The sequence below is a fragment of the Tympanuchus pallidicinctus genome, unplaced genomic scaffold, assembly GCF_026119805.1.
Source record: "Tympanuchus pallidicinctus isolate F22 unplaced genomic scaffold, pur_lepc_1.0 scaffold12, whole genome shotgun sequence".
In the NCBI taxonomy this organism is placed as follows: domain Eukaryota; kingdom Metazoa; phylum Chordata; class Aves; order Galliformes; family Phasianidae; genus Tympanuchus; species Tympanuchus pallidicinctus.
This window is the reverse complement of record NW_026294637.1, coordinates 14,492,124-14,516,867: the sequence shown is the minus strand read 5'-3', so window position 1 is coordinate 14,516,867 and position 24,744 is coordinate 14,492,124. Positions and strand designations below refer to the sequence as shown.

The 24,744-nt window shown below is 38.3% G+C and overlaps 1 protein-coding gene across 5 annotated transcripts in view; it reads left to right on the top strand.

Moving 5' to 3' along the window:
* Positions 1–24,744, top strand: part of APBA2 (amyloid beta precursor protein binding family A member 2) — a 90,407-nt gene that overhangs the window by 47,413 nt on the left and 18,250 nt on the right. For 4 of the 5 annotated variants that reach the window (XM_052672295.1, XM_052672294.1, XM_052672292.1 and 1 more), the window contains 6 exons: positions 3,535–4,541; positions 12,839–12,919; positions 14,193–14,229; positions 19,304–19,449; positions 20,336–20,371; positions 21,944–22,030. In XM_052672295.1, the coding sequence (XP_052528255.1) occupies positions 3,573–4,541; positions 12,839–12,919; positions 14,193–14,229; positions 19,304–19,449; positions 20,336–20,371; positions 21,944–22,030 (1,356 nt within the window). In that variant the 5' untranslated portion in view covers positions 3,535–3,572. The remainder of the gene's footprint in view (positions 1–3,534; positions 4,542–12,838; positions 12,920–14,192; positions 14,230–19,303; positions 19,450–20,335; positions 20,372–21,943; positions 22,031–24,744) is intronic. The other variant, XM_052672296.1, reaches the window with a different exon arrangement.

The following is a 24,744-nucleotide window of genomic DNA, read 5'->3' as shown; positions in this document are numbered from 1 at the left end:
CAGTTTTGTTGAAAAATTCTATCATCCAAATTACAACTGAACTGAATAATTTGCTAAATACAGCTCTTATGAACCTGTGAAATCACATGTGTGGTTATGTATGTGAAAGGGTCAGTTTCTTGGCAGTATTTTTAAATTATTATTGCATAGGACTAATATCTGGAATAGCTTAAGTCTACTGAGCTTTGAAAACACCGCTCAGCAGAAGAGAAAGATGCCAGCAGACCATGTGTTGTAACAATGTGATGGCAATGCTTACGTTCCTCTTGCACCTGAAGGCAACCATGGTAAAAGGCAGATAAATTAGTATTTTTAGAAACAATTCAAAACCTAGATTGCAGTGGGTATGTGGAGAGAATAGGAGTTACTAAATTACCTGAAGGAACCATAACTTGCCTGGGAATTTTGCAAAAAAACAAAAAAACCACCACCACCACAAAACAACAAGCAGAGGAAGGCCCCACGTTTGAAGTGTGAGTGAAAGGAGACAGAAATAGATGGAGAAAGTAACCCAAGAAACAGCAAGCACAGGAAGAAGGCCTGACATGAAGTAAGGGTATCGGTGAGGCCAGCAAAACTCAGAATTCACTTATGGGTTGTAAAACCCAGGCTGGAAAGATCATGTAGCTGTAGAGAAGCACACAATGGTACAGCACATTTACAGCTGGAGGAGGCTAACAAACCCCAAACTGTTGAGAGAAAAACTCCAGACAGCTTGTTCTTCTTAGGGCACTGTTCAACTCCTGAATCCATTACACATGTAAAGCAGCTCTTTAAACACAGCCAGGAGCGTCCTATTGGGTATTTTACTTTATTGCTGTGCTTACAGTTGTGCACTGTTTCCCATTCCTAATGGGAATTTAATTGGTCTGTCTCCATAGGAGCAGTAGTGAAGGTATCTTCCTACACAGGTGAAAAGATGTGCAAGTGCTAGCAGTTCATAACCCCCTCTCTACAGCTGTCTGGGATTAGGTGCAAGGAATCCAGGAGAATACTAATGTCAGTACTGAGCCTTGATTAGAATGCAGTCCAGTTATAAGCAGCAGCCCTGCTGCAGGAGTGTATGTAGGGGAGCCGCTCACATTTAGAAATGCAGCACGTGCTTTCTGGAGGTTAATTCCCTTTTCTGCTCAATATTTTGAGGCAGGGAAAGAGCCCTGTGTGACTAGGTCCTTAACCACTGATCTTGACAACGCTAATGAAGCTTTAGTGGTGTACCATACAACACAAATTTGTCTAATCAAAGTAAAAATGACTGAATTCTGAGGAGAGTGGAGAACTCAGCACTGACATCTATGCTCTCAGAGACACTTGTTTTTTCAGAAGTTGAAAACTCCACTTTGAATGACGCAGAGATTTAAGTTAACTCTTCTGTTAAAGAGGAAACTGAGACAGTAGGAAGGAGCGCTACACCAAGCAGAGCAAGTGACCTGCTGACAGAACTGAACACGTGGAGCTCCTCAGCTGTAAGAGCAAGTCTTTTCTCAAAAAGCAATCTTCATATCCATTTGGGTTTCAAAACTGCATTTACTAATTCAAATGCATCAGTACAGTAGTGGAAGCCACATTTACTGTAGTTGAAAATAGTATAATCAGCACACATTCAGCCTGCAATTCAGAAGCTGAGAAAAAGAAATTCTGCTTTATTTATTTTCCTCCATGTAATCAGTATTTAGATTCTTGTCATGTAGTGCCTGGCTATGAAGTTGGCAAAGGAAAGGAGGGCAACCAGAAGTGTAACGGCTGCACATGGCTTGCTCCTGAGTCCAACTGAGTTTCAATTCCATTAAGGTCAGCCTCGCCTCTTATTGAAAGAGATCAAACTTTTTTTTTTTTAACCTGTTGTGAGAAGGTGCCTCAGTTTTTCCATACTTGCATAGAGCAGTCTTCAGTCATGTTCTTTGACAGAATTCTTATTTAATGGGAAATTGTTATAGGAAATGAGTTTTGCCATGTCTTCCTACTATTGCACTTCTTGATGCTTCAAAGGAATTCCTTTCTCTATTTCTTATCATCAGTGCCCTAAAGTCTTCCCAGCATGCCACTATTTGAAGTTCTTCTATCAAACTCTCTCTGCTAGTTCCTCTGTTGCACTTTCATACACCACTGCTGGAGGAGAGCTCCAGCTGCTGTTTATTAGTGCTGCCCAGCAGCCAAACATCTTACAGTCCTCAGAGCCCCTAACCTGGCCATTCCCCACAGCTGTTGTAGCTGCCATTATCAGCCACTACTCCCTTCCAAGCCCCCATGCCCTGTCTAGCCTTTGGGCTCCACGTGTAAACAGCTTCCTGTGGTGCGCATTGATGTACAACATCTTAGTGGGCAGGTAAGTAACATTTATGAACATCCTGCTGCTGTAATTTGCATAGGGTTATCACTGAAATTATACCAATTAAGGATTGGTATATTCCAGGACCAATGCCAAGTGAAAATTTTTAGATGTAGGCAAAAAAAAAAATCCATTACATTGTACAGAAAGGATTCTCATCTCTGTGTTCTGCAGGAACATGCAAGCAGAGAGTTTCAGATTCTCTCTGTGATGGTGTTGCAGTTTTCTGCTTCTATATCTTCAGTTGACACTAACTACATCTGTGCAGGGTCTGTTGTCCTCCCCAAGTATTATTTAATATGGAGAATATTTCCAGTGACTAATAGAGACTGAGGCTACTGCAAGTAAGAACAGTTCTTCCCATAAGAAATACTGAGTAACACTGTTCTTGACTGGCCATAGCTATCCTTCAGTAAAGACAAATGAGGTCTCTTACAGCCTTCTTGCACTGTCATTCAAAAATACCTATTCCATAGCTCTTGATCTTGCTTTAAATAAGCTGGTATCATGTGCCTACCCATTCCTAATTGTTCAGCTGGTAGAGGTAATAAGGTTTTATTGTGAATAAGTCTTTTTTCTTGGAATGTAGGTTAAATTGTTTGAAAGCCAATATTTGATTTAACAATAGGAGATGCTTAATGGCATCCAGCTAGTAAGAGCTAATAAACCAGTGAGCCATTTATTTTTTAATAGCATAATAGCAATATATTATACTTAAGTGCCCTATGTGACAGCTAAATTGATAGACATTCCTTTCCTTTAGTTTTCATAAGAGTGGGTCAAACCTTAACCGTATTTTTTCCAGTACATGTTAAAGTCATATTTAAGCTGAAAATTGAAAATAACTACAGCTTACTGTATTGCAATCAAAGCATGACCTCTTAGTGGCAAGAAAAAGCCACACACAGTTTAAAGCTTCCAGATGAATTTTCTATCAAATTCACAAAAAAAGATGCTACATTAGAACATGCTTTGTGTAAGTGTAGAACCTTCTCTTTCTGTTCCTTCCAGTATGCAAGTCATTACATTTAATATCACAGTTCTGCAGCACAAGCATTTTAGAATTTAGGTGCCTGTGAATCTAGTTTAAATGCTTATAAACACATCCTTTCTGCCACTTTAATCCATCACTTGCTGTTTCTTATTAGCATCACTGATCTCTGATGATGACCTTTCCTGAATGTATTTTTCCATCTTCCCTACAGTAATTGCATAGAAATGATTGTCGTATAAAGAGTTGGCTATGGCAAACAGGAAGCGTCAGAGCACTACAGCCAGCATGCTGGATCACAGAGCAAGAGCTTGCCCAACTTCATCTCACAACAGGGAGCCTGAAAATGAGGAAAGTGATCTTCCTATTGAAGATTACCCAGCAAAGGAGGCAGAACTAACAGCCATCAGACAAGGCAGTCCTACACCCTTGGAACATGAGTGCAACGATCACAGCGGAGATGGTGACTCCAGCTCTGACTATGTGAATAACACCTCTGAGGAGGAGGACTATGATGAAGGCTTGCCAGAAGAGGAGGAAGGGATCACATACTACATTAGATACTGTCCAGAGGATGACAGTTACCTGGAAGGAATGGACTGCAATGGAGAAGAATATGCTGCCAATGAGGAACACCATGTTGAAACAGATGAATGTCAGGAAGCTGTAGAAGAGTGGTCTGAAGGTAAAATTCAGCACCAGGATGAAAATGAGGTGACAGACAGGCAAGAGTGGCAGGAAGGTCAAGATAACGGCATTCAGGTTTTAGAGGATGAAGCATCATCTTTGGAGATTCAAGACCAAGATGAGAATATACAATATTGTCAAAGTGAAGGTGGCTACCCGGACTATTACCCAGCAGAGGCTAATGGAAACTCACAGGGAATATCGCCATATCATTCTAGAAAAGAGGATGCAGAGCTGGAAGAGCAGGAAGAGGACATTGACCAGATTGTAGCAGAAATCAAAATGAGTATGAGCATGAGCAGCATAAACAGTACGACAGAGATGAGTCCAGAGCACACTGGGACTGAAAGCATGGCACATGACTATAAAGAGACTTGTTCAAAGGGAGAAGCTGTTCACAGTGCTAACAGGCACGAAGGGAGGCCAAAATCACTGAATATCCCATCTGCTTCTAAGCACGGTGGAGATGTGCCTAGAGGTTTTAAAGCAAAATCAAGAACTCCAGAAGACAGGCAGAAGTGGCCACAAGAGCAGGTACGAGGTTCTCTTTTTATCCAGATTGTCAGAGGCATTAACACAGTTGTTATGCTTATTACTTATTCCAAACAGAACTGGAGAGCAATAGTTTTGCTTTTACTCTATATTGCATTCAAACTACATAACTACATGGCATGCTTAGGAAAGTGTGCTTAATATAGTCAATTAGGTCCATCTAGGAAAGTTGTTCTTACACAAATCAGAGAACTAAGCGAAACAAGGTATTCTAGATGCATGGGGCAAAACAGTTTTGTAATTCTGTAATTTCCCCTTCCTCCCCTCCATAGAGACACAGTTAATACAACCTTACAACTGAAGGTGAACACTGAAATAGTTGAGGGGTTTTCCCCTCCATCAAGGTCTCCTCTTTCACCACCGTCATAGCCAATTAGCTTTAATTTTCTTTGCTTTCAATAGAGCACAAACCAACACTAGATGCTGCATATGTGAAAACCAACAGCAAGAAATGTCTGCATATTGCTGTGTTTGTGTATTACCTGGTTCTACCTTGATCTGGACAAGAAACTTCACTCGTACAAAAAATGGTATTCATCAGTTTTACCACAATGATGTTGATGCCGATTTACACGATGCATGGTCTTCTGCATTACAAGAAAGTCCCCAAAAAAGAATCTGAGAACAAAGCTCAAATTTCAGCTCCAGAGGAACAGAGCTGTGAGGTTTTCTTCAATGTTTTTTTGAATTTCAAAATGACATAAGACTCCTCTCAGGTTAGATACTTTGAAGCTTTGACTGTTCATCTCTCACCACGTGCAAGCAAAATCTAATTATTCTGAAATTGTATGCAGCCGAATATTATTTTCTTTAACGAACAGATCTGCTTGAAAGAAGTAAAATAAAGAGTATTTAGATGGCAGACTAGGAAAGATAATTAGGTTATTTTGTATATTATCTTTTAATTAAAACACTTTAAGCTTCAGAGGTATAAATTTCCTGCTTCAGTTTCACAGAAGCTATCGCTATAGGAAATCATAATACTGTAATGCCCCATGTCTAATGAAGTAATTTATCCTAGACTATTCCATAAAAAAAAAAAGACATCAAAATACATCAATTCCTCTAAAAAAAAAAAAAAAAAAAAAAAAGAAATGAAATGTCTAAGTACGAGTAGATGAAACAGGTCAGCTTTTATTATAATGAACAAAAAACCTTCGGGGGTGTATTCACAGATTTCCTGTATCCACAGCAAATTTTAGGTATTCTGTGTTCTATTTTCAAAGTATAATTAGAACTGAAACGCATAACCTACTATATTCAGTAGCTTATTGCCAGCATTAAAGTGCTAGCTTGCACGATTAAGGATTGATGAACTTGCTAGCTTTGAGTAGCAACTAGTTATTGGCGAGGAACTGCAAGATTTTTTTAGGCTAGTGGGTGTCAGAAAGAGCTGGCTCATCCAGCACACCAGTAGCTGCTGCTCAATGCTGCTGCTTGTAAGCTGCTGCTTCATAAGAAGAGCTTTTGAACAAGAAAGTTACGCAGTGAATTCTTATGTATGGTTGAATAAGTGTTTTTTGTTTTTTTTTTTTTTTTTTTAATTTTAATCCTGAATGACTGCTAGTCCCCAGCAGACTTCAAAATAGGCTTTTCTTTCAACATCTTTTTGTACCCTTTCAGTGTTTATTTTACAGAGCTGAGTTGCACTGTACCTTTACTATTCTTGTCAGACTTCTAACAACCAGGGCTCTGCAGCACAGGAATATTGATGCAACTGCTGCTGGAGTGAAAATAATCAAAGGGACCCAGGCATCACTGAGCTGCTTGAGTTTTAAACATTATTTCCAGTCAGTCTTGGACCAATGCCTTAATCTTTTTAATAACATAGAAGGAGCTGTTGGGATTGGTAGGCACTATCTGGTATACAGCCTTTGAATTTCAGCAATCACTCTTCATGAAACCCATATGCTATTGTCTAACAGATAGAGCATGAAGCAGTGCACAGTATTTCACCTCTCTCTTCAAATAAGAAGAAAAAAGTAAAGTAGTTTCTCATGTAGATATAAGCATCCATTTCAGCTCTGTATGAAGAGATAAGTCAGCAGGGTGAGCAGACATGCTCCTAATTCACAGTAAAGGAGATGGAGAAGAACTGCTGTGTCTTCGCTGGGGAGAGGGGCACATAAGCCCCTAAGTCCTGAAGATGTGAAGTGCAGACACACAAAGGCTGGCAAACGAAGACATGAGTGGACAGACTTCCCCCTAGCCTCCTTCCAAGTTTCCAGGGATAGAAAGGAAATACTTAAAAGACTGTTAAATAACCTTAGGCAAGTATCATCTGAATTTATAGGCTAAGCCTTATCTTGCTGTATTCTGTTCACTCACTGTAGGTTGCCCATCCTCAGCTCTTTCTAGAAATCAGGCTAGATGGGAGGACATTATGGTACCATTCCTGCCAAGATGTGTTTGGCACTTAATAGTTCACTAAGTGCCATTAGTTTGAGCTTTGGGTGCACCTTTAGCACCAGCATCAGACCTCACAGAACTTGGAGCACGTAAGATTTTCTTCTGAGGCATTCTTCTAAAACTCACTATAAAATGTGCAAGAGCTGGAGGCATTTACTGAACTTTATAGAGGAAAGTGTCTCTCATTTGTGAAAGCAAGGTAGTAATTATATTATTTACAATAAATCAAGTTTATCTAGAGCAAAAAGAGAAAAATCCAAAGCCACTGGTGTTAGATTTTCATGCTAGACCTCTTGCCTAGAAGATCCTTGGATTTGTGGTCTTACTCAAATGTCAGTAATTTATAAGTGTATCTCACAGTACAAAATACTGTGGCAAAAGGAATGAGGTGGAAGTTCACGTACTGCATATGGAACATCAACGCCACAGTTCTTTAAGTGTAAACTTAGATGCTTTTATTTTAAACCAAAAAACTGCATGAACGTGTTTGTATTTTTTCTTAAATCAATAAGCAAACAAACATGCATAAATGCACAAAATGCATGTACTGCACTGTCTTTAGTGTTTTTTTGGTTTTTTTTGGGTTTTTTTGTTTTGTTTTTTTAAAAAAAGGTTTCTGCTCCCATCTCCCACAGCTGACTATACCATATATAAAGTGCTAGGTTAGTTTCCAGCAACTGAAATTGATGTACAGAAGAGAAATTATTTATACGTTTAGGAAATGTACCAAGTCACTGTCTAGGTTAAGAGCTAATAGCCTTGCATATCAAGCACTAAACAGTAAAGCAAAAAAAAAAAAAAAAAAAAATCACAACAAAAAACCAACACCCACTATTTTAAAGGTTCCAGTAGGTAAGTCTGCTTTTAGCAACTAATCTCCATCATCTGGGAAAGACCCATCAATCTACAGATTTGCAAAACAAACACAGCATCTCTGTGCACAGTATCTACTCTGTGTGCAGGTCAGCCTCCAGTTGTAAACACATATACTCAACCTTGAAAACTTGTGGATGTGAGAGATTCATGTTATGAACCTTTCTCTTTAAATATTTCCAGGAAAGCATAGAAGGATATCTGCACAAGATAAGCCAGAGAGAAACCTGGCAAACCCAGGATACACTTAGATCATATTTTTGCTGTAACTTACTGCTTACTCAACTTCAATTTTCCACTTTTCTACTTTACACACCACACTTTACAGCACCACATCCAAATGGTTTTTAAACACATCCAGGGACGGTGACTCAACCACCTCCCTGGGGAGCCTATTCCAGTGCTTCACAACTCTTTTTGTAAAGAAGCTTTTCCTGATATCCAATCTAAACTTACCCTGGCAAAACTTGAAGCCATTTCCCCTCATCCTGTCACCAGTGAGAAGAGACCAACCCTGCTCTCTCTGCAATCACCTTTCAGATATTGGAAGAGAGCAATAAGGTCTCCCCTCAGCCTCCTCTTCCCAGACTAAACAGCCCCAGTTCCTTCAGTCTCTCCTCATAGGACACATTCTCCAAGTCTTTCACAAGCCTTGTTGCCCTTCTTTGGACCTGCTCCAGCACCTCAATGTCCTCTGTGCACTGAGGTGCCCAAAACTGAACACAGTACTCGAGGTGAGGCCTCACCAGTGCCGAGTACAGGGGCAGGGTGACTTCCCTAGTCCTGCTCACCACAGCATCCCTGATACAAGCCAGGATGCCATTGGCCTTCTTGGCCTGGGCATGCTGCTGGGTTCATATTCAGCCAACAGTCCATCAGTACACCAAGGTCTCTTTCCATCAGACAGCTTTCTAGCCACTCCTCCCCAAGCCTATAGGGTTGTTGTGACCAAAATAAAGGACTCAAAGCTTAACCCTACTGAAACTCATACGCTTTACCTTGGCCCATTGATCCAGCCTATCCAGATCTTTCTGTGGCAACTTTCTCCCCTCTGGCAGACCAGCAGTCCTTCCCAGCACCTAACAGCCCCATCCATCTGATGGTGAATTTAGTTTAATAGGAATTATAGCACTGTAACAGCAGCAGGACCAGCGCAATGAGAAGATGTTACAAAAAGAACAACACTCACCCATCTCTGAAGATCTAGGCTCACAGAAGGACTCCCCAAAGGAGAGATCTCCAGCAAGACATCCTTCCTCACTAGCAGTCAGCTCTTAAATGAGGTCTAAGGGGTGGAGCACATCATTACCTTCACCTGTGCTTCCAGGGCTGACCAGGTGCTCAATCAGTGGCTCAGGCCATGACTCAGCAGTCCCCATATAGTCACTATGGCAGGCTTATTACTAGGTTACCTCTCCTGATTCAAATTGATACTTTAGTTGCACATTGATAACTTTCTAGAGACATAGTAGCATTTAAATACCAGGAGAAAATCCTGTATGATAAATCACCTTCAGAAACCACCACTGGAGATCAAGAAACTAGAAACTGAAGTTCAGTGACATAACAGTACCCATTTGCTTCACCTTTGTTCTAGAGATTAAAAAAACATATCTAGACAAAAACATCTAGACCTGCTGGTTCACTCATGCAACAGACAACTTTACAATGTAGTCAACATTGTAATTGTTTCATTCGTGGAATCGTTTCATCTCAAGATGCAAATTAGCTTCAGTGTATATAAGCAGGTAGATCTGTTTCTGAGCACATTACTTGATGCAGCATTTGAACAGCATTGCTAGTGAAGAGATTGGCAGGCATACCATAAGCTTAATTATTCAGACATTTAAAACACTATAATATAACCTTACCCTGCCTTTGAGCTACAAAGGTGCGTTTCAACTCTTTACCAAGAGGATTATCAGCTACAGAAAAGCTAATCTTTCATTCCTCTCTCAAATTATTACTCCAAATAAAGAAATAAAAGGAGACAAACCTGTTCGTTTCCAGCAGAAGAGTGCACATTCAGTGCTGCGTACCGCAACAGCATTCAGGAGCACAATCTCAAGAACCACATAGCTGAAATGAGCTTCTAACTGAAAAGAAGTACAGCTTTCAGTGGAATAAGCAATTAGTACACTAAACACCAACAGCATTCACTCATTACCAACTTTAGCAGCAGGTGGGACCCACAGAGGGCAGGGAAGGGTGATTATAAGGGGGTCTGATGGCCTTGGGGAGAGCAGCCCAGGTGACCCCAGGCTGGCAATCAAGCTGTGGGTGGAACCGTGGGTTTGTTTCTGCACCACCTGTGCTGTTGCTGAGTGCAGTCAGGTTTTCCTCCCAGCCTCAAGATGACTTTTCCAGCTGCCATATATTCTACTATGTAATGCTGGATACTGCTTTGGTGCTTTCTCAGAGACATAAATGTCAGTGGTACCACACCTTTAATGTTCTGATAGTTGCTGGGTATCTCCTGTTCAGTCTGCATGATGGTTGTTAGTGACACCCAAAGGGCAACAACAATACCTTACAGTTGTTTGAAACAGGTTTTGCTTAAGGAAGAGTGTACAGTATTGTTCTTAAAGTGGAGGTAAACATACACGAGCAAAGCAACTCTGTGCAGAACAAATTCCTTGAGCTCCTTTTCTACAGATTCCAAACAGGGACTCCTTCCTTATCCTTGTGAATGATCTCTCAAAAAAATGCATGTCTTCAAGTTTACCTTACAGTGTGTTCTTTCACTGTGTACACATGAATAGGTATGAAACGACAGGGAACTGCAGGATGTAAAATGATCCCTTGCTCAAATGATTTGAAAGAATAACAGCAGAATAGTTTAAATAAGTATGCATCTAATAAGTCAAGGTGTAAAGCATTTACAATACCTTGCAAGTGTTTAGCTCAAATGTGCTTGGAAATAACTCAAGAATGAAATGTCATCCATGTATTTGGTGATATTTTACAGTAAGGCTACATGGAACCTTCCTTGGAGTCATTATCAAAGAGCATAATTGGAACTGTGATCCCACGGGCTGAGTCCACCTCTATTTAGGATTTGTGACAGACGTTTTTCAGTAGTATTTTAGAGCATCCAGTGTATGCTTAATAAAGCAGCCAACCAATTCTTTCTTGATATGGAGGTGCACTTTCAGTTTATTCCAGTGTGTGGTAATCAGAACTGGCAGCGATTTACAAGTATTAAAATTCTGTTGTACTGGATTTAATTTATTTGCTGTCACTCTTTTTACAGTTCAATGTATCTTCATTATGGCCATGTCATGTTTCTTGCTTGAAGCATATTTGGTCTAATCCTACTATTTTAGGGAATAATGTATGATTATTATACTATTATTATTAAAGCCCTTTGGGTATTTGTTTACCCATGTTAATGTGTATCACTGCACTGCTCTGTATCTGTTCACCCTGCAGTATGATTAGATTTGTCTTGTCTCAAACAAAATAGCATTACTAAGCACACAAGGACATAGTAAGCTTCTTAGCTACTGCAGCCATCTAGGCAGGGCACTGGTCTGCTTCCCCGTGTCGTGGTGCTCTGTGCATTAATCTGTTTCAGGTATTCTATTTCCCAAAAACTGTGCCTAGTATTTTGGTGAATTTTTTCCTTGTGTATGCTGTCTTACTTGAACATTACTGCTATGGAACTAGCAGCACTAATACAGCTGCTTCAGTCGCACATTTTATTTAGCTGACAAAACATTACTCACAGGGAATAATTTGCCTAGAGACAAACATGGAGACATTCTTTGATCTACAGCTACGTATGCATTTGAAAGTCAGTAGACAAGGAGTTTTGTTCAGAGGTAACTTTCATGCTGATGCTTTGAAATAATACTGGCTCAGCGTTTAGCACAACTGTTGGTACAGAATTGTATTTGTCCAGCCTTACAGTGACGGTGGCATTTAGGCTCTCTTCTTTTACACATAATGGGGAAACAGAGAAAAAAGGAAGTGGGATGTCATTAACCATAAAAAATCAGGTTGGCTTTCCAGATTTCTAACAGTGAAACAGTGTCAGGAAAACTTCTCTTTCTTGGCAGACGTGGGACGTGCAGTCCCTGTACCAGGTGCTGCTGTTCTGTGACTCGTGTCACCCTTGAGAAATTCTGCCTGTGAGGACTTTGCTCCTGAGAGGGAAAAGGAGCATTCCCTGGTTTAAACGACTCATTTTTTTTCTCAAATACGTTCCTATATTTTCTCTTCTACATTTATTCAGAAGCCTGAAGCTGCACTGCCAGCTTTCTGTACATGTGCTTGGCCCCAAAAGAGGGAGATACCACAAGGAATATCCCATGAACGGAGAATCCTAGAGACAGTGCTGGATATTTCTTTTCCAATCAGAAGTGCCATTAGGACTGCTGCAATTTTGTCCAGTGCTGAGCATAAACATATTTTAAAATTCTGACTTTGGTTTGTGAACTATTTCAACATTTCGGTATCTGTTTCATTTTGCATGAAACATCTGCATTGAAATAAAGTCATCATCTTAATTTAAGTCAGTGGTGTGACTGCTGTTCAATGGTATTTGAAATGCCTTACTTACATCTAAGTTGATCTTTTATTATAATTAAACACCTCAATGTTTTTATATTAATCTCATATATATTAAATTAAAATAGGAAATTTCAACTACAGTATCCTCATATACCTCAGTATCAATAATGAATATTGATTGCATATAAATAACTACACAGAACAGCTTCATGACAAATGACTGCTTGTCACAAAATAACAGAGAAAATGCTACATACTGTTTCATATTTTAAAGCATTATGCATTTTTGTTAAGATTTTCTGAATGTAATTTATTCTTTCCCCATACAACTTTCGGTTGAAACTTAAACATTCTTTTCAGATGAAATAACGTTTTCTGATGAAAATTTTCCGACTATCCTTGCAGCACTGACTTGAAATCTCCTTTGTTTTTAAGCTTTTCAGAAGACAAAAGGATTTTAAGTCCTTTCTCTTTTTTTACAGGTGTGCAATGGTATAGAACAGCCAAGGAAGCAGCAGCGTTCTGACCTCAATGGCCCAGTTGACAATAATAACACACCTGAGGTAGGTGCTTTAGGCCATCCTGCTGGTTGAGCTTCCACGAGGGAAAGCAGTTACCAAACTGTCAGTTTTCTCCCTCTCACAAACACATTACATAAACTCTTTCTTTTCCTGAACTGACAATAAATTCTGTGACTGTGTGTTCGGATCTTTAAACCAAATCCATGAATCACTTGCTACCACATTCATTTTATTTAATCATCCACAGTATATACTTAAGCCTAGAATTTTCTGATGACACAAAGAAGAGAGAGAACACTTCAGAAGTTCTTTTTGTATTACTGAAGAGTAAAAGCAACATCAAAAGGAAATTGGCTTATCCTTGTTTTCTTTTCCCCTAAAATGCCAGACTTTGAAACCAGAGGACTGCTTAATTCTCACAGTTCTTTCAATAATCCCTAATACGAAGCACCTCATTCAGTTCTGAGGGCTCAAATGATTCAGTTTTTTTAGTGGCCTCTGGGGTGAACATGTCCCTGCTCAGTCAGCTGTGAAAAAGGCACGGTGATAGGCAGAGCTGCTCTTGTCTCTCAAGAGTGGAGCGCACAAGGCATCTAGGAATGCACAATGAGGTTATGCTTGAGGCTAGACACAATCAAGTAAAATTCAGACTTAAAAGAAGCAGTGAGTTTTCTCACAAACATACAACGTATTTAGCCTGTTACTTTACTGAGGAGACAGATTTCTGAAGCCTTTTCTCATAACAGAGAAATCAGCCCCTTTCCTGGAAACAGCAGTGCCTGAGGAGGCCAACATAAGCCAAGCAAAGGGCAGGACTTGATCTGCTTATTTAGAGTACAGACAGTAGTGGTAGGCTTAGGTAGAGTGCAATCAGAGACAGTTCCTTTCATTCACTGACTAAGATTCTTGTTTTGTGAAATATTGTTAAATGTTCTGAACTGTAAATTTGGGATATTATGTAGTGTGATCTGGTGGATGAGTTACTGGACTGGGATTGGAATCTGTGGTTGGTATTGCTCATTTTGCAGCTGACTTCATTTTTTTCCTCACACCCCCTTATTTTTTGTGTGATAGAACCTGCTTAAATACTTCAAGATTCCAGGTAAACAGAGCTATGTAACAGGCTGGGTTAATTACTATGATGCAAAGTGTTTCACTGTTGCAAATAATGGCTATGCAAAAGTTATACAGAGAAAATTGTTTGTTTGTGTGTTTGTTTTAAATAATAGTCAGCTGTTTGTAATATGAATTCACTTCAGTTTGTAAAAATTATTTCATTACATTTATACCATGTATTATTTTTATTTTTCAACAGTCAAAGAAAGTATCCTCATTTCCAAGTTTTGTTGATGGTAAGTTTTGCATCATCCATAGTTAAAGTATTAAAAAACCAATATATTTTATAAATCAAAATTCTAAAAAAAAATGTCAAACCCAAGAGAAGCAGCTCCAAAGTGCAAAGAATAAACTAAAACCTATTTCTGTTCAGAATACACTATGTATGGAAATAATTAATATTTAATTTAATATTAAATAAGGTATAAGAATAAGGTATATTCTTATACATACCTGTGACAATGAGAGCTAATGACGATGAGAGGGAGAAACGGAGCAATGGGCAAGAGTAAATGTAAGGATGGAGATAGCTAATGTAAGAAATGTGAGGATGGAGATAGCTACAAACCTGCAAGGAGAAAAAATGGCTGAAAACAGCGGGTCCTAGCAGGTTGGAGATTGATGGAGGTAGAAGAGCAGCCCGTTCTTTATTGCTCCGCACAGAGGAAGGAGTCATGCAACTGAACTGTTCAGAGCCCCTGTGTCATTTTGACGTGACGCCTATATTGCACTTTGGGAATCTCAGTTTTAGGCACAAATGGGAGAGGATTTCCCAATCTGAGAAAGAATTAGGAGTACAAAATGGAGACAAGGAGAACCATAATCACCTCTTTGGTGATTTGGTTTGGTAGAACCACGTTTTCATGTATTACTTCAATTGTCTGTCAGTCAAAGAGTGATAATGATATTCAGTACAATCCTAGTCCACCTTCTTGTTTTAATAAATTGACTTTTCTCCAAATGGAAAATAAGTAATAGCAGCGCAGGAGAAATTGAAGAGCTTTCTATGGGGAAAATATACCCAGCCCCACAGCTCTTTCTACAGAGGAAGTGTCTACATCATAAAGCAAGTGAAGGCAGTAGGAGGTTGCAAAGGATTTGACTCCTCTGCTCTGACATGCATTTCCCTACAATGTGAACCATGAATGAAGGATAAAAACTTTATTTCTGATGCCATTCCCAACTCAAGGAAAAGTTACTGTGACTTAGAACAATATTAGAATGCTCAATGTGTTTTTCACCTATTCCCTGATCCTGTCAGCTTGACTAGCAGCTTCTAATCATTTCTTTGAAGAGCTAGAGCAAATGGAAAGTTCAGAGACAGCCCCATTTACACAATTGACATCTGACAGAAACTACACTCCACGCTTGGCATATACTGGCTAACAGGCCCTAAACAGAAGTAAATTAAATGCATTTCCCAAAGGCAGGAGAGACAAGACAGCAAGCTGATCCTTTGTAATAAGCATCTACTGAGTGTATGGTGGACAATTATAAAGGCAGGGCAGCACTAATGGAGCTTTGAAAAGTAAAAAAATTATCCCTAACAACACTGGCAGAAAAAAACTACGCCTTTTATTTTACTGGGGTAAAAAGGTTACATTTTTCTCTTTTTAAACCGGTCAGCTCTCCATTGGAAGGGGGTCAGTATACTCTTTTAGTAACATAGGAGTCTTTTTTAGTTCAGTCTTCCTGCTGTCTCTGATTTTTTTTCTCAAGTAGCACAGTGTGAGGGCATAAGCCATCCATCGGGCTTTTCCTATTGCAGGTATTACAGAGCACTAATAGAAATAAACGTAGCTCACCAGGAGCTTGTGAGCAGTGGGTTTGGACTTGATGATCCCCAGAGGTCTCTTCCAACCCCTGCAATTCTGTGATAGATAATCTCTGCTTTCTGAACCCAAAAACCATTCACAGTTCTCATAATTAATTTGTATATTGTGTCTCAAAAAGCATGGGACACCTCTGCACACTGAAAAAGAATCTGCCAGCTAACATCCTTGTTCTTGATGGAACTATAACCATGTTCTGGTCATCATTCAGCTGTCGAGGCACTTAACATACAGTATGACTCCTCAGCTACAATAGCTGTATTTGTATCTCTGTACGTTCATTATAGTTTTGCTTATGAATTACAGACATAAAAACAAATTAGATAGCTGGTGCAAAAAATATAGGAGATGTGTCTTTGCTATTGTAGTTATTTCGGTAGTTGTACCAATATGTGCTTGTAGGTAATTTGTGCAGTGTTCAGGAGTTTTGCTTTTTTCCCACCCTATATTTATCCTGTCACCTTAAGTCTCATTTCCATTGCAGAGTCTCAACCAAGATGAAATAGCGAAATAAGCCAAAAGATGGAATTTGTAGGTAGACATTCTGCAAGGTGACATATGCTCTGTGGCCATTTGTTCCTTACCAGAAGTCCTTCTGCTGCACTGCCACACATCCTGAGGTCTCAGTGACTTCACGGAGCACAATGGTTCTCAGCAGGCAGCTGATGGTGCTTCAGTGCTTTGAGTGCAATCCCTAATACTCTCTGAATCTTGGATTAACACGTTATTTTAGATAAATATAAAACGTATGATCTCAAGACCTTATTAAATTCAGTTACGTTGCATTATTGAATTTTTTCTTAAAAATAATTAATAAGTTAATTTAAACATTTTTAGAGTCTCCTGTTTTGGTTTAGAAATAATCAATATACTATTTTCTAGTATTACTAGTTCAGCAGAAAATCAAGTAATCTCTGTTGTCTTCATATGGTACAGAAATTTAAATTTTTCAGAAAAAGTTCTCTAACTTTTATAAATATCTACAGCCAACATAAAATTCCAGTCTTCAACATCCAAATGTCTTTCTCCTTCCCTTCCTTATCAGTAAGCCTTACACGTACTTACAGCCAAGGGCACGCTTAAGTGCTCTGATGAGCTGGGATCTCAGCCAAGTCTGCATTTTTATATTCTTTAAACATCACAGATAAGGAAAGAAAATACTCAGGTAACCCAGTTTGACCCTGGCAATTTTCAATACTATTCCTTACGCCCTTCCAACAGATGTCTTAACCTTTCTGACACTACCTTCCACTTCTCTCACGATGGGAAGCGTACAGTGGAAATGTTTTCTGCCCCGCATGCTTGTGATTTTGGTGGGTTTTGTTGTGGATTTTTTTTGTACTATCTGTTGATAAGCATTCCGTACGAGCTGTTATTTTATACTTAATGCAGCACAACTTGTTACTACTGTAAGAATTCTGCAAAAAGCACTAATGCGAGCTCTATGAGGAAATGATGAGACTATATCTAACCAAAAGGAACAATTTTTGAAGAATCAAAATAAATAAAATTAGAACAATAGAACTGCTTAAAACCCCAGGGTTTTTGCATTTTCAAGAATTTTTTGGACAAACTTCTTAAAAATACTATTGCTGCCATCAAACTACCAAAATATGAGAAGAATTTGTTCTTTCCTTTGTAACGCTCATTAATTTCACAACCCCATAAGCTACACTGAGTTGTTACTGTTTCATGCACTGAGCTGCCAATAGCATATGCATACAAACAGGTCTCTAAATTTGTCTTTGAAAGGCCTTTGACACAGCCAGCAGTCACTTGGAAATCAAGACAAAAATGTCATATTCAAAGATCTGAAAGGGACAAATTTAACAAAAAAAGAGCTAACTTCACATTCTTGAAAACAATTAGAACTGAACACAGGCTTTCCTAAATTCAGCCAGAACTTTTGGGATGGGAAGGAAGTAATTTAGGGACCGAGATGTTTTAAATAACCACTATCTTTGTTTCTTATTTTTGTTGACAAATTCTGCTAGGAGAGAGAATTCTGGTCCTTGCTTGATGCAGTACTATCTATATTAGAGTTTGTATCAAGCATTCCAGTTTTATTTGTCTTTATGCATACAAAATATTTCAATAACATGCATCTAAATTAACTGCCAGCAGAGGTTAGTTAAACTGATTTAAACATTATGTGGGTAACTGCATTTCAGAGTTAACACAGCCCTGATTTAATTTAGCCTGATTTACTTAGCCTGAAAAGAGTGAAGGTAAACAAAATTAAAGCCACTTTAATTTTGAATGATGGTATTGATGCAGGTATCTAATGAAATTTTGCTAACCAGCATTAAAATAACTTTTTTTTTTCCTCTTTGCTATCTGTGAAGCAAGATATCAGTGTGATACAGCATGGATATGTTTTTTGCTTGCTGAAAGAGGTACAGATTTACAAAACTATGTTTTAGGCCTGAGAGGATGTCTGAATGACATCATCATAAGAGCTATCATGTAAAATGCATCACTTCCCTGCTGAAAAATTTAATGGTGCACAGTTGTAAACAAATAAGATCAGAGATACAGTAAATGGAGTTTTGTTGGAATTACATATATATATTTTTTAATTATGTAATTCAAGGAATTATCACTGCAGGAACAAGGATCATTTTTTGAGATATTGAAAGACTTGATCTTAACGAAAAGCTTATGTGATGTTTTAAATTATTAGATTCAGAAGGATTTTGTTAAGGTTTTTCACACTTTTAATGGAAATTATCTGCTTGTCAAGTTGACAGAGCTGAAAGAAAATTTCTTTAAAAAAACTCTTGGGCATCAGAAAATATTTGCAGTCTAGGGATTTCAGATTCTGTCTGGAATGGCTGTTCTAATAAAGCTCGTTGTAAAGTTTAACAGCTAAATAAAGAGGGTGATGAGCATAGTCCCAGTAAGAAGTAAATGCTGTCCTTTATTCTTGTCCCTGTCCCCTCTTCTTCATCTTTGGAAAGAAACAACTTGGGTAAGGTTCTAAGATTTACTCATAATTCACAAGTCACTCCATAATGAATATTAAGCATATGCAAAGGCATTTTGCTGAATGAGGTTTAATAATCAAGGAATACTAAGTTCCACTATTTCCCTCTGTTTTACACGAATTTTTTCCTAATCTTTCCGTGTGTTTCATTTCCATAACTGCCTTACGTGACTTTCCTGCTTTCAGGGGAAAATGCTGTATGACCTTGCAGGTGCTATTGCTCAGACTGTGAGGCTTTCATTCTGCTTTGTTCTGAGACGTGTTTCTCCAGCTCTCCATTTTATACAATTGGTACCAGACTAATGCCTATATTTTTCTATCTGTCCCTGAATTTAGGCCTTATATATTACTATATGGCATCAAGATGCCTACTTACTGTTAGGTTTCATGCTGAAACAGAGCACATCTTTCTCCCAAACATGAATAGCCTTAATTCAGTTTCTCATCTCTATCCTCTTCTGAGACACAGTAACAGTAAATTTGCCATGTCAGTTCCAGGACCTTGCGAACCTGAAGACCTCATTGATGGAATCATCTTTGCAGCCAATTACCTGGGCTCTACACAGCTGCTCTCTGAGCGCAACCCTTCCAAAAACATAAGGATGATGCAGGCTCAAGAGGCAGTGAGCCGTGTTAAGGTAGGGGATTTTTATGGTTTGCAGAATACTCTCTGGTACTCTGACAGCTGATCTCTAAACATGATGAGATCCGCAGCTTCAAACCTAATCTGAAGTGCATTTCGGTGAGTACAGATCCAGAAGAATACACACCATAATTTTCCAGTGCTTGTCATGAAGAAACATACAGCTTCTCCTAGGAGCAAAACATAAATCACTCCACAGTCTATTCAAAATCGTTTGAAAGCTGTATGAAGAATTTATATATTAAAGACAAGCGGCAGACTGTAATAAGGAAATATTCCAGTGACCAATGGATGTGTTCTGACTGTTTCCCACTGTGTCATTAATTCCTTTATTACAGATTGTGAAAATGACTGTTAATATACTGAATTATTTTGAATTTTCAAACCTTTTAATTTCTATTTAACCTTTTGTGAAGTAACAATCCCAACCTGCCAGGTATAATTGACTACTTTGGATAGCCTCTGAAGGAACTTAAGTTACGTTCTGTATGACAATTACATTTTGGACGTATGACTAATATTACTATAATATTAATATAAAAACTTGAATTTAAAATAGTGCATGTACTACCAGTTTAGACTGCTGTATATTTAGTAGGATAAATGTTATGAGCAGCTGATAACAGACAACACTCTTTGGTATTTTTTTTTGGTAATCAATCAACAACATGCATAATGCCATTAAATCCAATTATGCTCCAGAACAGCATAAGATATAGACAGTCCCTTCCCTCTCGCACATCCTTCTCCCACTGGCCCCAGATTTTTAATTTTCAGCAGTCTGGATTCATAGTCAAAAGGTTTCCCTGATTTCACACGCTGTCTTTTCTCTTTTTTTGTGTGTACATCTGTCTGCATTCTTTTTTTATGCTACTCTTCAGAGGATGCAAAAGGCGGCTAAAATCAAGAAAAAAGCGGTGTGTAAACTGTTTTTCTTGAATTCTAATGTTTACTTCCATTTCTGTTGTATTTGTTCCTCACAGAGCATTGTGTCTTTCATTATGGGTCCTCATAAAGTTGTCATTTTGATTTATTCTTTGTTAAGTAATAGAATGCTGGATGGAATAAAATTAACTCATTTTCTTCATCGTTCACTTGCTAGAGTGCCTGTCTGATGCTGCTCTTCTGTTTAATATTTCTGATTTGTTTAGTCCAGATATACACTCAGTGTTTTCCAGGAGACTTTTAAAATGTAATCCTGATTTGTATTTTGCGAGCCAAAGCAATTAGGTCTGTTTTCTATGCCTATGACTGACATATATTTACTAAAATATTGTCAGTACTTAAAAAACAAAGTACATTAACCAAGTAGTAGCTGGAGCAATTCAAGAGACATTTCACCTAGTCAAAAATATACATTAGTTAAGTAACTATATTTAACAAAAATATCACTGAAATTAATCTCCTCGTAACAATCATGGATAAAAAGCACCACAAGTCATCTCTGCCAAAGTGGATTTGTGCTGCTTTGTATTTTGCTGCAGTTAATTTAATTTGAATTAATATGAATGCGTTATAGGCATAGCTAAACCTTTTTAGCTATAAAAAAGGATAGCAAATACATCATTCTTCCTTGCACCATGTCATCAAAGAAACACAGTTGTAATCTGGAGACTGATGCCTGCATTTAACAAAAGGTAATATGGTCTGTGGCCTTTTTATTCTGAGGCTGCTAAGGTGGGCGCTGGTAAATATTGATTGCAGGGGTGCACTGTGGATAAACAGCCTGGAGGAATAAACAGGTTCCTGCTGGGACTCAGAGTGTTGGGTACGCTCCTGCATGATGCAGTGATGAGAGGCAGAAGCTTCTTTGCCACCTTCTCTTCTGTTGTCTCCCTGGCACAAGGCCAGGCCTCACACTTAATCAAAAAACACCTGGCATTATTCTGCAGCCCCACTTGCTCTGTAACCTTGTTTTCGTATGCTATATCATTTCCCTAAAAGCAGTGCTTAGAATTTAAGGTCTCCAGTACACCTACCTAAAGGCTCTCTGTGCAGTAAGAGATGTTAGGTGAGCTCTCAGTTCTGTGTTTTCTAGGGGAAACAATCTAAAACCCATCCAAACCACAGTATTGAGCATCATCTTGAACTTCTGTGTGAGCTCACTGAAGACAGCAAGGGCTAAGCAGCTGATGGAAGTCACTTTCTCAATTCCAGTGCCTCAAGAACTGATGTGCATCAATAAGACAGTGGGGAAGAAACAGCCACATTGATTCTCCTGTTCTGGCTATTCATAGAGAATTATAGTACCTGAGCAGTCAATCCCAGGGGCTCTGAAAATTCGCTCTTATCTACAAGAGTATGCTTCACTCTTCCTATGCAGTCAATGTGTCCTTTGCATGTATGTAGAAACACCTTTGAATAACTGTCTTTGTAGTGGTGTAACAAAGCAATTGGCTCACATCACATTATGCTTGAAGTGATCCGTGAATTTGTCATTCTAAAAAGGAAATTAAAATTCCTACTGTAACAAAGCATCTGTCTTGCAGACCTCAGAAGGAGATTCCCAGGCCTTGACTGAGGTGGACCTGTTCATCTCCACACAGAGAATCAAAGTTCTAAATGCAGACACACAGGTAAGTTGTGATTAATCATCTCCATGAATAACATTGATTGCTTCAGAGCCATTTTTTGTTAGTCTGCAATCCTACGATTACTAATGGGAAACTAATAAGTTTGGATAAATATGCTGTTGAGAGAAATAGCACTGTTGAATCTTAGAAATATAATTGTTGTCACGCTTTCCAATGACTGATTTTGCTTCTTTGATGTGTGAGAAAATGTTTGAAATTGAGATCTATAATTCAATTTAGGAAAAGATTTGAGATTAATTCAGAATGTGTGCACCTGTGTCTCCGAAAGTTCCATTACCTGCACTTAGGACCTAACAAAAAAGTCATTCACTTCTTTGACCACGACATTCATATCTTGCCATTAAAAAAATTCAACCTACAACTTTTTCATCCATGCTACCACATCCATGCTACCATCTTATTTGCCTGAGGTAGATTACTGATTATTAATTACTCATATTAAAACAACATTCAAAGGCTGCAGCTATGATCAGCCTTATCTTCTAGGAATCACATACGTCTTCAAAAAGAGGCAATCTTTGGGAGAATACTTTTCTTAAGGAATTGACCACTATTAACATATATTTAGTGCATGTTTCAGTATTAAGTATCATCATCTCACAACATCTCTTACTCTACAGCCACGCTTACAGAAATATAGTCAAATTTTCACTCTTACAAGAGGCTCAGAGAAGGAACATGTTGCTAATGTTTTTGCTCTGTTTTTTATTAAAAGTCTCCACTGTATGCAGCTAATAACAGCTGAAAACGATAGATAAGACCTCCAGCTACAATAAAGAAACGTCTAGAAAATATCTAGTTTTGTTAGATATATCGAAATTAGAGGGGCACAGGAAAATTCATCTTGTTATGTTTGGGAAAATCATTGGAGCAATTTAATGACATTGTTTCAATTATATTTTTCCAGAAATCATGAACATAGTTTCAGTCTTTTTTTTTTTTTAAAGTAGCACCAAGAATTACAGAAAAGTTTAACTGTCAGATGCCAAAATAAACCAACCATTTGGAGAAAAGCAAGCATCAGCACAGGTTTGTCAGAAGTAAATCATGTCAAATCAGTAATTTTCTTTTGTGACAAGGGAATATATTTGTCCACAGCAGAGAAGCAGCCAACATCACCTACTAACTTGAATAAGGCTTTTAATTGCTGTCTCATGTAACTTTTTCTAGATTATATCATTTGGATAGAGGAGATACAAGCAGGCCAAACATTTTTCAGTGTACTTATTACTGATATGTTGCCATGTAGACAGGAATATAAAGAGCAGAGGGGACTCAGAAGCATGTTTTGATGTAATACTTTTCCATATTTTCATGAACAACTTGGAAGAGGGAAACAGAAAATGGTTATTAAACTTTTAGCTTGGTTTATAAGATCAGAGTTCAGAAATACCATGGCTAAAGAGGAAAAGATCTTTACTAAATACAGTGCCTACAAATGTAGAATTCTACATGCAGGATTTTATGTTGTTTTTGATCACTGTATTTGTTTTATTAGCAAGGCAGACACCTACTTCTTCCTAAAATTTAAGATAGAGTTAGCGTCTGTTAATGTGTGGGTAATTATAACATCTCCAGTAAATTCCTCAGTTTTCTTTTATCATAAGCATGTCCTTAACATGCCATAGAGTGGCACCAGATACAGAACAGAACAAAGTATCTAACTTGGCAGAACTATTTACAGTCTGCCAACCATAATCAGTCCCAGTACTGCACTTCATCTATAATGATGACCAATACAACTATTTGTTATGTCAGCCTTTTTTTGAACTTGCGCATTATCCAAGAGCGTATCATCAAAGTTGGACAACTTTTTGCATTTGTGCAAAATAAAGTGCTACTAATTGTAAGTGTAAGGACAGCTAAACACAATTATTGATAAATTAACAGCTACCTTTTGTTAGTGGGTAAAGCAGGGACTTGTCTCTGTTAAGCAAATGCTAGTCTTAGTGTAATTCACCCTATCCCTTCCATCTAAGCACTTCACTCTTGAAGTACTTAAAGCCTGAACAGCAATTAAAAAAAAATACACATATATATATATATAAATCCTTTGAGCACACCACAAACATTTTGTCAGAGTAACTATTATCTTACTTTCCTGATTCATCTGAGATAACACTAGAAATGCATTTAAAATATTATTTACCACAAGGAATGATGTTCAGTATGACATGATCAAAAAGAGCAATAGTGGGGTTACAAACTGTCTACACATGCTTGGTGTTTTTTTCTTTTTGTACAGTGAGTCTTTCAGAATGCTGTAAGGAACTTTCAAATTCTGCTGTTGGCATGCTTTGCTTCTTTGGCCTGGTAATATTTTTTCAGAGCTCGTAAAGTTTCTTGAGTAGTGTAATTATCATAGATCTACTTCAGCTGGTGTGGCAGCTGGCAGAGGCAGTCTGCTATTCCATGGCTTTATCAATTACATAAATCCTATATCTGCAGCGTGCCATCCATGTTTTAATCCACCTGTAGCACTGCATAGCTCACATGAGGTAGCAGCCAATTAAAAACGTAATGTTCTCAGTTAAATGATGATGTGCAGTAGGGCTGAATATGATGACTAGCACCATTAAGGTTATATTGCTCTGTCAAAATAAGACCAGCTCTGATGGCACTAAAACGGTCCCTGTGCCACTTTTTAGTTCCCTGGTGTTTAGTTACTGAAAATATTCAGCCCAAGGTGACCACCA